General features: G+C 31.1%; 1 protein-coding gene across 3 annotated transcripts; it reads left to right on the top strand.

Moving 5' to 3' along the window:
• The first annotated feature begins 274 nt into the window (after positions 1 to 274).
• Positions 275 to 14,571, top strand: LOC124360356. Of its 3 annotated transcripts, none has more exons than XM_046813910.1 (7): positions 275 to 1,397; positions 2,181 to 2,425; positions 7,876 to 7,987; positions 9,720 to 9,795; positions 10,606 to 10,691; positions 12,110 to 12,242; positions 14,479 to 14,571. In XM_046813910.1, coding segments are annotated over exons 2-7 (486 nt in total). In that variant the 5' UTR covers positions 275 to 1,397; positions 2,181 to 2,423; the 3' UTR covers positions 14,556 to 14,571. The 3 variants fall into 3 exon arrangements, with proteins under 3 accessions (XP_046669866.1, XP_046669865.1, XP_046669864.1); XM_046813909.1 differs by having other exon boundaries at positions 1,342 to 1,397; positions 2,171 to 2,425; XM_046813908.1 differs by having other exon boundaries at positions 1,382 to 1,397; positions 2,131 to 2,425.
• The last annotated feature ends 1,645 nt before the right edge of the window (positions 14,572 to 16,216 follow it).

The raw sequence follows: 16,216 nt of genomic DNA on the forward strand, positions 1-16,216 counted from the left end.
CGTTGAATTATCAGACAGATTATTTGAGGATCAGAATGGGATGCATCACATAAGGTCACCACAGGTGACAGCAGCAGGAAATGGCAATAACAGAATAAAGGACGAAATTTTAAAGATAAATACAAATGATATTGCACGCCAAATCAAGTAATATGCTAAGCCGAGTTATAGCGGTTATGCAATCTACTGGAGGCATCACAAGATATTCAGCATCAAAATAACAAGCGAGTAATACATTCAAAAATAGATTCCTTTTTTTGTTTACTCCTACTTTTAAAACAAAATATTAATTGTATAAAACGATATGTTTAATTTTATTCTGCTTTTATCATGCTTTTTGCTTTTGAAAAATTATTATATATTTGACTAGTAAATAAAAATCATTGTAATGAATATAAACAAACAGTTTTTTATTAAAGTCCTTTATTTTTTGCTATGTGTGGATTCCACCCGCTGCGTTTTTATCGTTAAGTATAAAACCAAATCAGACTTAAGAAATATACTAACCACTACCACAGTAGTAATTATGTACATATACTTGTATACCCATAGCTAGATGTGAAATTAAACATTCAGTATACTTGACACATCACTTGAAACAGTGATAGGTCACTAATTTACACAGGTGTATATAATATACGGAAATCTTCCATACAGAACCCGTTATTTCCATTAAAAACCTTAGTATACTGTAAAAGTCCAATTTATAACTTCAATGTTTCTTGACCAATTCCCATTTACAAAATATCAATATTATTCTGAAGGGGGCTTCTTACAATCGTGTTGTTTTCTGTCACTCCTGTTAGATAACTCTTGATAGAACAGTCTAGAGAATAGAAACTTTGTACATTGAACTCTATAATTTAGGGGTCAAAAGGTCGAAGGGCAGCAAACTTTTCACTACAAAGGTTAAAGGGCTTGGCGTTTAGTTGGTATGTAATGCACGTAGTACAGCGCGGTCAGGCGGGGTTGCACCGGAAAGAAGTAATAGCTGGGAGAGAGTAGATAGTCAGTTCGATAGGTAAAGACAGTTGGTTGTAGTGACAATGGTAAAGACTTTCGTAAGTTCTGTCCTTCAAAACTTTGTGATTTGGTTTATTTTTATGCACGTAGTGTCCAAATTAACCCTGACTTTGAGACTACATTTTAATAATTCTATTGTATAATTTCAAGCTTCTGTACAAATCATTAAGTGCTTTAAAAGATATATACACGGTAATAAAATAGCTATATAACAGTATGCAATGTTCGTATTAAGAAGCTATAAGGCATTATTGTGATGCTGAAGTTTTTAAATCAAAGTGTCTGTACTAATTTCCTTTTTTTATAGAGAAAGAAAATTTAGATACATGGTTCACTCTTAATCTGCCTGCAAGCGTGAGAATTAGGATGTTTTAGTAAGTACACTACCCATGGGTTTAGAATTTTCTTATATTATGTACATTTACAATAGTACTTTCATGAACCAGAACCAGAGGAGTGATATTTATGTTACTGGTTTTCTAGCCAATCTACGTTGAACATGCCTATTTTTGTTTCTTTAAAAGTAAGATTTTTTATTCAGTTTCAAAGTTGTTGGTATAAGTTTGCTTAAGACACAAATCATAAAGAAAATGCTATCACTCCTCTATGAATTATAGCCATTTAAAGTAATTATGGCCATTTGGTTGTGTATTAAGGCACAAAGAAAAACAATTATAGCCATTATAAGATATTCTCATTTCACTTTAGAATAATTGGACTTTAAATTATATGATATCCAACAATGATCAGCGGTGATTCAAAAATAGAAATTGGTCATCTGAAAAAAATTTAGAGAGAGTAGGACTACATTTAAAACACACCTTGCAAACCGCACTTAAATGACTGTCTTCATGAAACATTTGATACATTCCATATTTTATAAACATCCCTATCTTTTTTTCCAGTAGACACTTTTAAGTCTATATGTGCACTAATTAGTATTTAGAAGTTTTCGTATTACATTTCCGTTCCAGTTTTTCTTCGTATTGGTTCTACAGTGAAACCTTTGTTATATCTTCAACAACATTGCTAAATAGAATAGTTAATCGTAATTGTGTAGGCGGTTTTCTTAGAATACATATATGAACGAATTATTTTCGTCTACAGTGTAACATTTACTTACAAACCCAATGACTCGCTCGACTAGTATTTAACAGATCCTCCAGCTCGTATCGCTGATCGCTGATTCAGTGTGTCAGTGAGACAGCGAGTAGCGAGTGATAGAGATTACGATGACAGCGAGTGAGTGACGTGTGACAGCGCGGTGCGGCGAGCGGTGGCTGTGGCTGCTGCTCACAAGTGACAAGTACAGAATGCGACCTACGACCCGCGTGGGTTACTTCACTAATGTCACCAACTCAGCTCCAGTTTAATCAGACCTTCCGGATCAGTCACCAACAATGTAAGTTCTTCACTTATTCTCCTTGCAACAACATTAGCTATACATTAGACGTAGTACTTGAATTTGTAAGTTTTCAAATCAGTCACTTATTCTTTTGTTCTCCTTTCGTGTTTCCCAGACACGTTTGGATTTTTATTACACCTGCAGGCGGTTAATAATCCATTTTACAAGCTCATTCAACATCTTCTTTAACTATGCATTGTCAAGTACCAGTTCGCAAATAAAACAAGAGCTAATACACCATTATTGGTATGTAGAGCATTCGAAATTATTGTCTGCTACATTTAATATGCCTTTACAGTATAATATTATTTAACTGTGAAATCTAGAGTATTGTGTGCTATTTTTCTAATTATTCTTTGACTACAATCAGAGAACAACACTCCTAATATGTGTGTGTGTGTGTGTGTGTGTGTGTGTGTGTGTGTGTGTGTGTGTGTGTGTGTGTGTGTGTGTGTGTGTGTGTGTGTGTGTGTGTGTCTGTCTGTGTGTGTGTGTGTGTGTGTGTCTGTGTGTCTGTGTGTATGTTGTGTGTGTGTGTGTGTGTGTGTGTGTGTGTGTGTGTCTGTCTGTGTGTGTGTGTGTGTGTGTGTGTCTGTGTGTCTGTGTGTATGTATTAGTTCAATATAATTTATATATATCTGCACAATACTCAAATAGCATCACATGCAAAACAAAGTAGCTGGTAATCTTAAAATAATTTAAATTTTATTTTGAGTATTTATATCTATTAAATATTTTAGTATATCTCGTATATTGGTGTATGATAGATACACTAACCATCCAATAAATGTAATCACTAATTAACCCAATTGAATCGGTTTTTTTTAAAAGGGCGTAAGTCATCATTTTTCCGATTTCCACTTTTAATTTTTTTCCGAACTCTATACTACTAGATACATTGATTTTCATTAAAAGGGCGTTTGTATCGTTATTCATTTATGGTAGAAAAAAATACTTGAAATTCTGATTCAGTTTAAAAGGGCGTAAGTCAGTATTCGGATTTTTTTTAAACAGGCGTAAGTCAGCTGCAAACCTTTAAAAGCTGCTGTGTGTATGCTTGACTTACGCCCTTTCAAACAAAATTGAAACACGCCAGCTGTTTCATCATTACATCTTCATTCTTAATGAAGACGTGTTGTTTGTGTTTTCTAACCTTACTTTCTTGAGATATTTTATCTTTCATTACAAGCAGATGATGAATGATGTTGTGATTGGAAGTCCTCGTAAGAGGAAAAACGTCGAGATCCATCTAATTACAAACTAAATATTGTTAAAGAGGCTCGAGTAAAGAGGACAATCTTATGTCAGCCATAAGGGGAAAGAAGTGCCAGCCAAGAAACCACAATTTGATTGCAGGTAAGCTAAATAAATGTTTAAGTTGTTTAATTATCACAAATCAAACTTTAAAAACAAATTAAAACTCAATATGGCATACCTCACTAATGCTTTCTTACCTATCATGATGAGTTTTACCTAGATTGTTAGGTTATGTTTATGAATAGGACTACAGGTTTTCTTTGTCATGGTTAAGTATTGTAGCCTACAGTTCTTGTATGTTGTTACAGATGTGCCAACAAATGTTTAAAAAAACCTCGGTGAGGAAGACTGTCTTGATGTATTCCAAAGATTTTATGACATTCCTTCCAAAAATGAGCAAGACTTGTATATCCAAGGATTAATTGTCGCTGTAGATGTGCAACAAAGACGGCCCTAGAGAAGACGTCGTGAACAGAGGAAAGAAAAATGCTTCATTTTCTTATCATCTTATGGTAGGAGTTACACGGAAAGAGGTATGTTTCAAAGCTTTTTATCCGTGTTCTCCATTAGTGAGAAACGAGTTAGGAGGATTAGAAATCTAAAACTTCTAGGCAAAACTCCTGAGGACAAAAGAGGTAAAGGTGTCAGCATGCTTTACCTGTCGAAATCTATCATTTAGTGCATGAGGGCACATACAATCTTTTCCACTCAAAGAAACACATTATTGTGGCCAAAAAAAATACTACTTGTCTGCAGACCTGAACATTAAAAAAATGTGGCAAATGTATCAAGAAAAACATCCGCAAGTTATACCTAAGGTTAGCCTAAGTTTCTTTTGGCAATATCACCATGATAATTTTAACTATCCATTTGGTCGCCCACAAGTGGATGTATGTAGCACTTGTGAGGAGCTCAATATTAAAATAAAATCTCCAAACTTGAATGATGTGGCGAAAAGAGCAGCAGTTGCTGAACTGCTTGTCCATAAAGCCAAAAGTAAAAAAATTTTACTCAGCTTTACAACATGAGCAATCAGAAGAGGGTAAAAATGAAAAACACGTGTTATCCCTAGCCTTTGACTACATGAAGACAATTTCAATTCCAAAATTACCGGTTCAAGAGCTCTATTACATGAGGCAGATATCAGTTAATGTTTTTGGGATACACAACCTAAAAGACAACAAGACAACAATATTTTTGTTACAATGAAGGAGTGGCAAAAAAAACCCCTAATGAAGTTTGTTCTTTCCTCAATTAGTACTTAAAGTCGGTGTCTGATCAGTATTACTGAACTTCGACTGTTTAGTGATAATTGTTCTAGACAGAACAAAAATCAGGCCCTGTCAAGATTGTGTCTGTATCTAACAGACTCGGGGAGATTTTAGGAAAGTGACTCAATACTTTCCCTTACGTGGTCACAGTTTTTTCCCTGTGATAGGGATTTTGGGATCATTTCCAAGGCCCTGAAGAAAAATGACCGAATCTTTACTGTTCATGAGATAACACAAATCATTTTGCAGTGTTCCTCACGCGTTGACAAATTTACAGTCCATGAAGTGTCATCTGATGTTGTGTTTGACTTTAAGAAATGGCAGGGGATATTTTACAAAAAGTCATGTGTTTTCGCAAGAAACAAAAGGCAAACAAACAAAAAAAGAAGAACAAGGTGTCATTTCAGATTAGCTCTCTGTTCATGTTTGAGTACAACAGTGACAGCAAAGGATGTATCAAAGCTTATCCAAATATTAATGGAATTGTATCGCATACATTTTAATGTCAAAGACAAAAGAAGCAGTTTATCCCCCAGCCAATTTGGCATATCCAGAAAACCAAAACCGAGTACCGATAAAAAAACCTAAGATAGAGGACATAAAGAAGCTAAGAAGTTACATTCCACAGGAACACTCACTGTTTTTATGAAGAAATTTACAACTGGCCAACTATTGACTGTGAACATATGTGGTTGATAGTGATTTTGTATTAGAACAAATAGAACTTGATTAAACTTTTTGATGGTTTTCTACATTTATTTAAACTTGTTAGTTACTATTTTTTAAATAAAGGATACACATTGTAATTTCATGTACATTTTGTACTTTGCTATGTAATATAAATGCCTATTATTCATGAAATATCTTGTAATCATTCTATCAAAGATTTGATTTTTTTTAAAAGGGCGATATTTTTCAAAATTTTAAAGTTAAATATTACGTTTGTTTTTTACACGTTCACTAATGAAACTTTGTAAAAATACCTCTACTCTTATACTTTATAGGATAATAAAATTAAAAACCAACTTTTGTTACATAATCTTTTACCTACACAGTTTTTTTTAGTTTTCCAAAAGTTTTCATTTCTTGACTTACGCCCTTTTAAAAAAAAAACCGATTCAATTGATCGATTTTAAACTTATGAAGAATGGTATCTGTTTTTCAAACTCAAAAATAACTGTAACTTATGCCAATTTTAATAACTTTTAATATGAAATTAATTCCTAGGATTTGTACATCATTACATATATAAGTTACAACTTAATTATCTATACAGGTTCATAAAAAAATATCAGTGGCCATCCCTGTCATTTCTAGACGGTTTGACCACTTTAAATAAAACTTTTGGGTTCTTTGTAGGTTAATAGGACTTACTTTTTGGCGTATCAAAAAATGTTGCGGGCGGACTAATGGAGCACTAATGGAGCGGGCGCACCTTCCTACTAAGAATTTTAAAATGACAACACCCCGCATGTGGCACATCGTTTGAAATGGAATAAAAAAAAACATTTTAGTGCAAACCAAAAGTCGCTATCACCATTCTAAGATGGCGGCCGCTGAATGACAGAAAACGGGGGTTTAAGTTATTTACAAACTGATTTAAACGAAACTTGGTGTGTGTGTCTTTTCCGTTCAAGAAACGCTTACTTGATAGCAGTTTAATAATGACCCACTTATTTACAAAAAAGTGTCATCAAACAAGGAGAAAAGGGATTATACTTCGCCCCGCAGGCATTTATCAGCAAATTTGAATGAAAATCGGTATCTGGCTTTTTTCAGGTCGAGAAGCACGAATTTGAAATGACTGCGTGACAAACCCATTTTCCCCGTTGTTTGATGCCACCATCTTTGAAATATGTAGGTAAAGTAAAAGCTATTAGGTATGATTCTTTGAAAACCAGAAAACCTAAGTTTTGTGCAAATAAATTTCTAAATCACTGAAAACCCTATTTTCCGCCATATAGTGGGCGCCATTTTTGTGATGGATAACAACTTTCAGATTCCGCCAAAATATGACTTGTTATTCCTTTTTCAATAATGTGTCAAATATGAGGGGTTGAAATTTGAAAATTTTAAGTTGGTACGCAATGCGACACCCAGGAGGCCGCTTAACAACATTTTTTTTATATACCAAACAGTAGGTCTCATAACCTACAAAGATCACTAAATTTGTATTTCAATGGTCAAACAGTCTAAAAATGATACTATGTCCATGTGAGGCTGTTGACATTAAACTACAATTAAATAATTATTAAGAGCAGATTTTATTGTCATAAATGCAAAATTGTCATATAATAGAATGTATGCACCTAAAGTACAAACTTTTAAAGGAGTCCTGCTCAGGCCAGCACTATGACTAGACAGGATGGCTTTAAAATTACATTTATCTTGAAGCAAATTATAATTCCCTACGTCGATAAATCCCCAGTTGTTTATACTCTTAGCTATATATGTCACTTTTACTTATACATGCGATAGTAAAAAATTATTGTTTGAACAAAAATACTGCTTTGAAGTACAAGTTACCTTTGTTTTAGATTTTAATAGAAAAGTACACAGATAATGTGGTAATTAATAGTCTGACCTCTGCTGTTAAACTAATTCAGATTATAGTAGTTTTATGTTAGTTATGACTGGAATTACTTAGAAATTCCAATCATAAGATTTTTTAAAATATTGAATTACAGTAACTACATGACTTTATTACTTATTATTGATTTTCATACTTTTACTAGCCACAGGGCTACATAGATTATAAAATAAAAATTTTTTCAAAAGCCATCACCCTTCATACTTTGACCATCATTAACACTCCAAACCCCTGATCTAGGGTAACATTAAACAGCAAGTAACAACTATAGTCACTATATTAAATAATTGTCTTTTAGTGTAGTTAATTATCATAAAACCATGATGCAGGTCCTTGAAGGAAGTAAATGTATCAAACAAAGTGAGAGTGCTGTATCTGACAAAATGCTGCAGACGATACCCACTCAAGTTTGGCTCCAAGGTTGCTGGATGGTATAGCACAGTAAGTAGGATTGATTCAATAATTAACAGAAGAGTTCAGGTGAATCTAAATCATCTGTAACCTACCTTGAAAACTAACTGGCTTACAGATTGATATTTCATCCAGAATTAAGTGTATTAATGATATCTGATAAAAAGTGTAGAATGATCCAAACATTTCAATGCTTATTTTTGAAAATAATAGCTATTTATACATTTTTTAATGTTTAATTGTCTAATAGAAAACATTTATTTTTCTGAAACAAATGTCTTAAACAGTTTTAGAAACAAGATTAGAAGAAAAATAACAGTGGACCAGTGTAGTTTTTAGAATTACAAAGTAAATATTTTTTAATTAAGTGGGTTTACTTTAGTTTTATCAGAAAAAAAACTATCTGATTAATAGATAATAAGCTAAAGAAATAGTTGGTACTGTATAAAAAAACAATCCAACATGAACTAAATTAAAATGCAATGCTAATTAATTATGGCATGTTTGTGTGTTTTATATGCATGTAGTTGAATGTCATTTTACTAAGTACTAATATAAACGTTGTACTATGAGCAATACATACTTAAAATTATTGCTCGCTGAGAAAGTTTTTATAATTCAAATCCAATTCAATTGAGTTTTAAATAATCTTTTATGTAAAGCTCAGAAGACCTTCATTAAATAAACAGACTTGGTTACTTGATTTCTAACGGAATAATAACATTATTTCCAATAATTTCGTGCTAGGAGTGGTTAATAATTAATTATATTTAAACCTTCTGTATAAAAATTACCAAATTGCAAGTGGAATTAAGGGAAGATTTCCCAGTACTAAAATTAAGAAAACATTGTAGGTTTGTAAACAAACAAACATAGGTTTTAAACACTTATTTAAAAGTTTGATAAAGAAATAATGGCAATGCTTATGATGAAATTTTATACTTTTCTGATCTGAAAATAGAATCAAATCAATTCTAGAGCTCTTTGCTGGTTTTTCATAGAGCTGGCATGAAAGATAAAATGTTTTGGAAAAACTTGCTTTCACTAGTAAAAGCATAAAATTATGAGTGGAAAATGTAAATAATTTAACTCAGAAAAATGCATACCAAATAAAGACAAACATAAAACAAAGAAACAGTCTAAGTAATATAACTGTTTATAGACCGATTCTATAATCTACTTCAAAATAGAGGAATGGCTTTGGTTTGGCACTGGGATGGCATTACAACTGAGTCTTAAACAAATATGCTTAATTTTGTTTCCATGGATATACATCAGCTTATTAAGAATTGGATTTGTTTATTTATAAACGACATGCTCACTCATAAATAATTTTGTAAAGTTATTGAACGTAAATCATTTAAAATATCAGTTTTCCTAAAATTTGTGATTTAGCAGCAGCTGCCTATCTTAAAGACTAACATATGTATTGTTCTTCTTGAATGCGTCTTATTCACTTTACAAAAATACAAAATCGTAAAAATTGCCATTTACATTCAGTAATACACGTGTAATTTTGTAATTAAGAAACTAAGCATTTAGAAAACTATGACTATTTTACTTTGCCTTCTTATTTTAGTGTAAGAATCACCTTGTGAAACTTTTCTTCAGGGACACTCTATATTATCCATTTTTAATTCACACAATAAACATTGTATTACGGTAACACCTTGTATACTGTATATTAATGACAAAGTTCATTGTGTTTTTAATTATTTTTTAAGGTAATTACTTGGGATTGTTACAAGTGTGTGTCCAACAGGTTGCATCAGTCCTCAGTATCTTAAATGGCTTCCATAATCTGGCAAGTGTCACTTCCTACAACGAATATCCGGAAGGTAACAAAACACAACCATAACTGATAAAAACCTTTTAAAATAACCAACTCTATTAAACAGTGTTTTAAGTTGGTAAATATGTTGATACCAAATTTATTAAATGGGGGGAATTAGCTACAAATTTTTAATAAAGAGCAACAAGAGTTTACAATTATTTATATTTCTATTTACATGTATGTAGTAACTAGGGTGATCGTTTAGAAAGACAAAGTGTAAAATTCCATTTTGTAAAATGCAATGTAACTCATCAAAGTATCCATAGACACAGCCACCACAAAAATGAAATATCCATGAAAAATATGGATATAAAAATCTGATGAACTAATTATCTGTACACAAAACTTTACTTCAACAAAGCCTTTTCAAGTTTTTCAGCTGCAAAAGTCTAGTAAGTTATTTCATGATGAAATCTGTTGTTATAATAATCAATGTCTACTAAATAGTCAGACTAGTATTGTCATATGAACCTCTGGAACTCAAGAGACAATGTTACTTGGATTTATACACTCAAAAGAATATTGCTTTCCTATGTATAAAATGTATATTTCAGTGTAACCAAATTTTTACACAAGCAGCAGCTTCAAACTTTTAGACTAATATCTCTGCAACTAAATATTACTTGTTGAAGGTTATCAATTAATTATAAAAAGTAGTCCATTCGCATGCAATAAACATACACACAATTGATAATTTAGAGTAGAAATTTGCTAGTTAAGTTCTTGTTTGAAAAAATATTATGGTATTTAACTTGTCTTATTTGTTTATTTGTCTGGAATTCATGATGTATTCAACATAATCATTATGTTTCAGTTGCTGTTGATTTGATGAAGTTGAAAATATTGTTTTGTTTATTAGACACAGCTTTTGGTGTCACCTTGTTGATGGGATTATACCTGGTAAGAAAGTAAGAAAACCAAACACTAAAATAGTTATGTAAAAGGGTAAATTAGTTGAATCACAATTCTTTTTAATTAAATGTAATAAGTCATATGTAAGCCATATCTGCCAAAATGTGGTCATACTTTTGTACCGAGCTTAATATAATTTAAAAATTAGCAATACTAAATATTTTGAATGACAAACTCTCAAACAATAACAAACAAAGATATTTATTTAAAATTTTCTTGATCCAACAAATTTAAAACGTTTCAAAAATGGTGCAAACAATAATATTGTAATATAAAGTATGATGTGTTTTAAATAATTTTATTGATAGTTATAGATTAATCATGTTTTAATTTCAATTAAATTTATGTCCCCATCTTTTTAAGCTTTGCAGGGAAAACTACTTTAGCATACTCTCCAGAGTATATCTATCCATTAGTCACTCTCTACACTAGTCCTGAATTCTCATAAAAGGACAATAAAAATATACTCAGGAAAAATATGAAAGAATTTTACTTATAGCTTGCAAACAAACTGAGATAACAAAAGTTTAAATATAGCTAAATCTAACATTTTAATTGCCATAAAAAAATTATAAGACAATATTAACTTTTTTGTAACAACTTCATGTTTCCCAACACTTATTTTCAATTGAGATAATTTTTAAGAAAAAGGCCTTGTGTCATAACTTATTCCAGGTATTCATTTTGTATTGACAACTATCATTTTTGCATATGTTTAAAATAAAATACAATGTTCTGTAAGGTTTAGATTGTTAAATTTCTAAGTCAACCATTATTAACAGGTTAGTAATTTATGTTTATCTAACAAACTTGTAATAAGTTTTAACACTATGTATAAAATATATCAGCTTTATATGACAGTTTTTAGAATGAACCTATGACCATCAATTTAGAGCACATGTTGTATTAAAACAGTGCTTTTTTATCCCATTCTTCAAAGGATTTATACAGATTATTTCAAATTTGTTCATCCACTTCATTACTTGTTATTCAATTAACCATAGCATAAAAAAAAAAATTGAGACAGCTTGTATAAATTACCTGATATGAAGGAATTTGTTTTTCATGTTATAGTTAGTTACGAGCTACATGTATGAATTTACTCATTATTCCTTGTTTTAATAAAAATCTCAATAAAAATATAATCCATTTCTTGGGCAATACAACAAGCCTATCTTAGAAACAGTGATTTATTAGGATTTAATTTCTAAAAATCAGTGATTAGTATAAAAGACATTCTTATTCTAGAAAGTTGAGATATTTTTGAATGTGCATACTTTAAGTCTACATCACTGTACATCAAAATACGTTTATTTATTTACAGTGAAACAAACTGATATATTGTTACCAATGAACCATTTTGTGTTATTGTTTAATATTACAATTTTCAATGTTGTTTGTTTCAGGAAAGAACAAACTATTTGTTGTCTTGGATAGTTTCAAAATCAATACTACTTTTATGTGAAGTTCCACTGTATGTCTTAATGAGCTATTTTGACAAGTTGTGTGCTGAACTTGGCCTCTTTCTTTTCTGTATGGGTAAGGGTGTAGACAATAGTTTTATTGTTTTGATATTTTACAAATGTACCGTTATCTTTTCCACTTCAAGGTTATCATCAGCTGTTCCATCCTTTATGTCTGCTTCTGTTGACTGGACAATTTGACTGGTCAGAAGTGTCAGAATAAATAACAATCAACTGTATAATCTGTATAGCAAACGTCTTTCCATCAAGTTATATATTGCCTTAAATTTTTTCTAAAATATGGGTTTTTCATTTATGTTCATGAGGATCATTATTTTTATTACTAAGCCATATAGTAAAATATGCAGGGGGGGTTTTGGGAGAAGCAAAATTTGTTACCCTATAATTCAGAAGAGGGTGGGGTAGATTGGTCTCTTCTTTTTAAATAATGGATAATATCTCATTTTTAAACACATGGACTAAACAAGTGTGCTTAAAATAGTTAAGAATTTGATTTTTATTCTTATAAGTATCTGTTCGTTGTTATTGTTCAAGTTTTGTAGTTCAAAAACTGGTTAAGTTCCTATTTGTCTAATGATAACAACTCAGTACCATTTCAAATTTAGTAAAATAACACATTACTGAGTTTAAGTACAATACTGGTAAATTAAAACTGATTAAATATTACTGTATTTGAAAGTTATAGTTTGTCAACAACGTAGAATGTCAAAAATGCAGCTGTAACAGCTGAAGTGTCTTAACTTTGTGTTCATTGACATTATTTAGTGTCATCTAAGTGTAGTTGTTGCAAAACAAATAGAAATCATGTTGATAACTTTTATTGCTAAATTAGTTTGCAATATGATAAATTAGAATTTATTAATGTCAATTTCATGATAGTAGAACACTTTTTCACTTCTTTATACCTTTTCAAAATCTATGCAGTTAGTTAAGAAAAATAAGGAAAATCTTCTTTTAAATCTTCTTTTCCACAAGGAGATAATAATAATAGGGAAAAATTACACTTCATAAATGTCTTATACATATTTGCCTTTATGCATGTTTTAATTGTCAATTTCAGCTTTACTTTTTCTTTATAGAAATTTTATTTCTGTATATAGAAGACCGGTTTACTGTAAAAAAAGAACAAATTGCTGTATTGAGGGATTCAAATTGATGTATGGAAAAATGAGATTACCTTATGAATAGTATTTTGAAAACTTAATATGAAAGTGTTTTTAGTTTGTTTAGTGCAGCCTCCAAATGTTTGCACATTAAGAGGTTGATAATGAGATTCTCTCTATCCTTGTTAACAGCAATAAGCAATTAATTATGACTTTCATTTAAAAACTAAGTAGCTATTTAACTTTACTTATCTCTATGAAAAATTAATTTAGAATTATTTTAATCTAAGAATTTTCTATTAATTACTGCAATAAATCAATGGATACCGTCAACAGATTTCAGTTAACGTTTAGCTCCAAGAACATTTATGATATACTAATTAACACCTTCTCTGCTGTTCTATATTAAGTGAGATTACTACTCTCAATGTGGTTCTATGCCATAAGGCATTTGTGCAATCAATATTTTATACTACTGTTTATCTAAAATAAATGTAGTTAATACCTTTACTTCCATTTTATAATAAGTGAAACCACTATTCACAGCCTGAGTCTGTCCCGTAAGATGTCTTTCGCAATCAATACACTAATGTATTGATTTTTTAAGACTAACCAAATTTACAAATCTAAACAATAACAGGAGACAATATATCCTTGTCCCTTATGTACTGTATAAAGGCCATTACACATTGTTCAGGTTAGTCCCATTTTTTTCAAAATGTTATATCCAATTGTAAAACAACTAACAGCCAAAAGTAATACTTGCAGATAAACAATTATCTTGACGAACAATATAGCAACTACTTGTTCTCTTTCAAGGATTTTGAGTTTAGCTCTCCAATTCAAATTTACCAAAATTTTAATAAATTTAATGCATTATTCAAGTAACATCAGAATTTTAGAGATTATCTAGATAGAAGGGAGGGTTAAATCTTTCTTTTACGTGAAGAACGTTATTATTTCCAAAATTCTAGAGTTGGAATTGCCATATTATGTAATTATGTATATTATCACACATTTTGTTTTTATATTGAAATGAATTAATACACTAATTAAAATTCCTTATGACAAACCATTCAATCTTTTGACCTTTCAACTGTTCATACAAAAATATTAAATTCTATCCAACTATAGAGCATTTCATTTTGCTACAATACCTAATCTTTGACATTTTTTCTCATGTTCCAGGTATTGACATATACTGTGTGTTGGTGGTTCATGGATATTTTATGGAACTTACAAATTTTAGTGAAAGTGAGGTGTAGTGATTGTAGACTGAGTCAGTGCTTAATTTCTAAAATTTTAGGTGTGGGAACTCTTAAAGCAGGAAGCTCAGACCGGTGGGTATGGAATACACCCCAGGAAGGAGGGAGGCCCTCACCCAGGAAAACTTTTGAAAATTATAACTGTAAACCTTTGTTTTTAGGCCACCCAGACATAATAATACATTCATTTTTATAAAATACCAAGTGATATTTTAATGCTGTTTATTTTCTTTAAAGGTGCTTGATTAGGATGTAAGAAAATAAAAACATGAATTTAAATTATTGAGTTTACTCTCTACTCCATTAACACCTTGTTGCCTACTTTAAATTTCCCAGAAATATTTGGTTTGATTTCATTAACCATTTTGTTTGAATCAATGAAGCTCGCCAATATTAATTTTTTTAATGAATGGTAAAATAAAAACAAATTGAGCCTTATTCACAGTTTTTTATTTATACACATTACAGTAGTAATAATAATACATATTAATATGTAAATGGATGTTTGTTAATATAACAGCTTTTTTTACAAGTTTGCATATTTTACAAAAAAATTGCATACCTTATGGGTACAAAACAATATTAATACATTCAAAATAAACCAACTTCTTGGAAAGGAAAAGAAGCGTTTAATTACACACAAAATAAATGACACACAGAGTGGAGTAACACGGTTTCATTTTTTAAAATTTAGTGTAGTTTTAAAAAGTTAAGGTTGATTATTTTATTTGCTTATTAGTTATTATAACAAATATGTACGGATTTGTAGTATAATATTGTAAGGCAATGCCAAGACTGTTGGTAAACTTAGTTTTAGTTGTTTGTTAATATTTAAAAGTGAAAACTACAAAAGAAACAAAACAACAATACACAAAACTAACTGTAAGTACAAAAAAGAACTCAGAAACTTGAGTTCAGAACACAACTATAAGTTTAGGCATAGGCTAGTTATTTTAATGAAAACTTATGTTCTGAAATTCTAAAAGATATTTAAAAAACAGATTTAGGAAAAAAGTTCCCACAATGCAATGCTGTCTTCATGGTAAGTTTTCTGCCCTCGTTGTTTTGACTTGGTGTCAAGTGCAGAATGGTGTCCCTTCGCCAGCCAGGTTTTGACGTGTCGCTCGGGATTGTATCTAGCCACAGGAGGTCCTAGGAGCCTGATCCGCAATAAATCGCAAACAGTGCTAATGTAGAGTGAAGATCTAAGAGGAGACATAATTAGATTCATTGCAGAAAACCCACGTTCACATTCAGCACTAGACACTGCAATACTATTTATGATGGAAATCAGTTTCTTAAACGACGGCGGTTGCTCTAGAATAGTAGGTTTCTCTCCACTTAACATAGGCTTCAGTCCCTGCTTGAAGTGTCTGAAGTCTCTAATTATATCCTGAGAGCTGCTAATCTTAAATCTATCGCAGATTCGCTGGATCTCACATTCTCCGTAGGTGATGGATAAGTCTTTTGGCCAATACATGGGGTGGATCACTTTGATGTCATTCATGATTTTGGTGTAGTGTTCAGCCGCATTTGAAGATGATGATAGCAACCTTGAAGTCAAGTTGTTAGCGAGGCTCCGATAGAACTGTTTTTCTGGAATACTGGGTATCTTGGATCTTACACAAAGTTTAACATCTTGAAACATCAAATCGTCAATA

This window comes from Homalodisca vitripennis, chromosome 4, assembly GCF_021130785.1.
Source record: "Homalodisca vitripennis isolate AUS2020 chromosome 4, UT_GWSS_2.1, whole genome shotgun sequence".
In the NCBI taxonomy this organism is placed as follows: Eukaryota; Metazoa; Arthropoda; class Insecta; order Hemiptera; family Cicadellidae; genus Homalodisca; species Homalodisca vitripennis.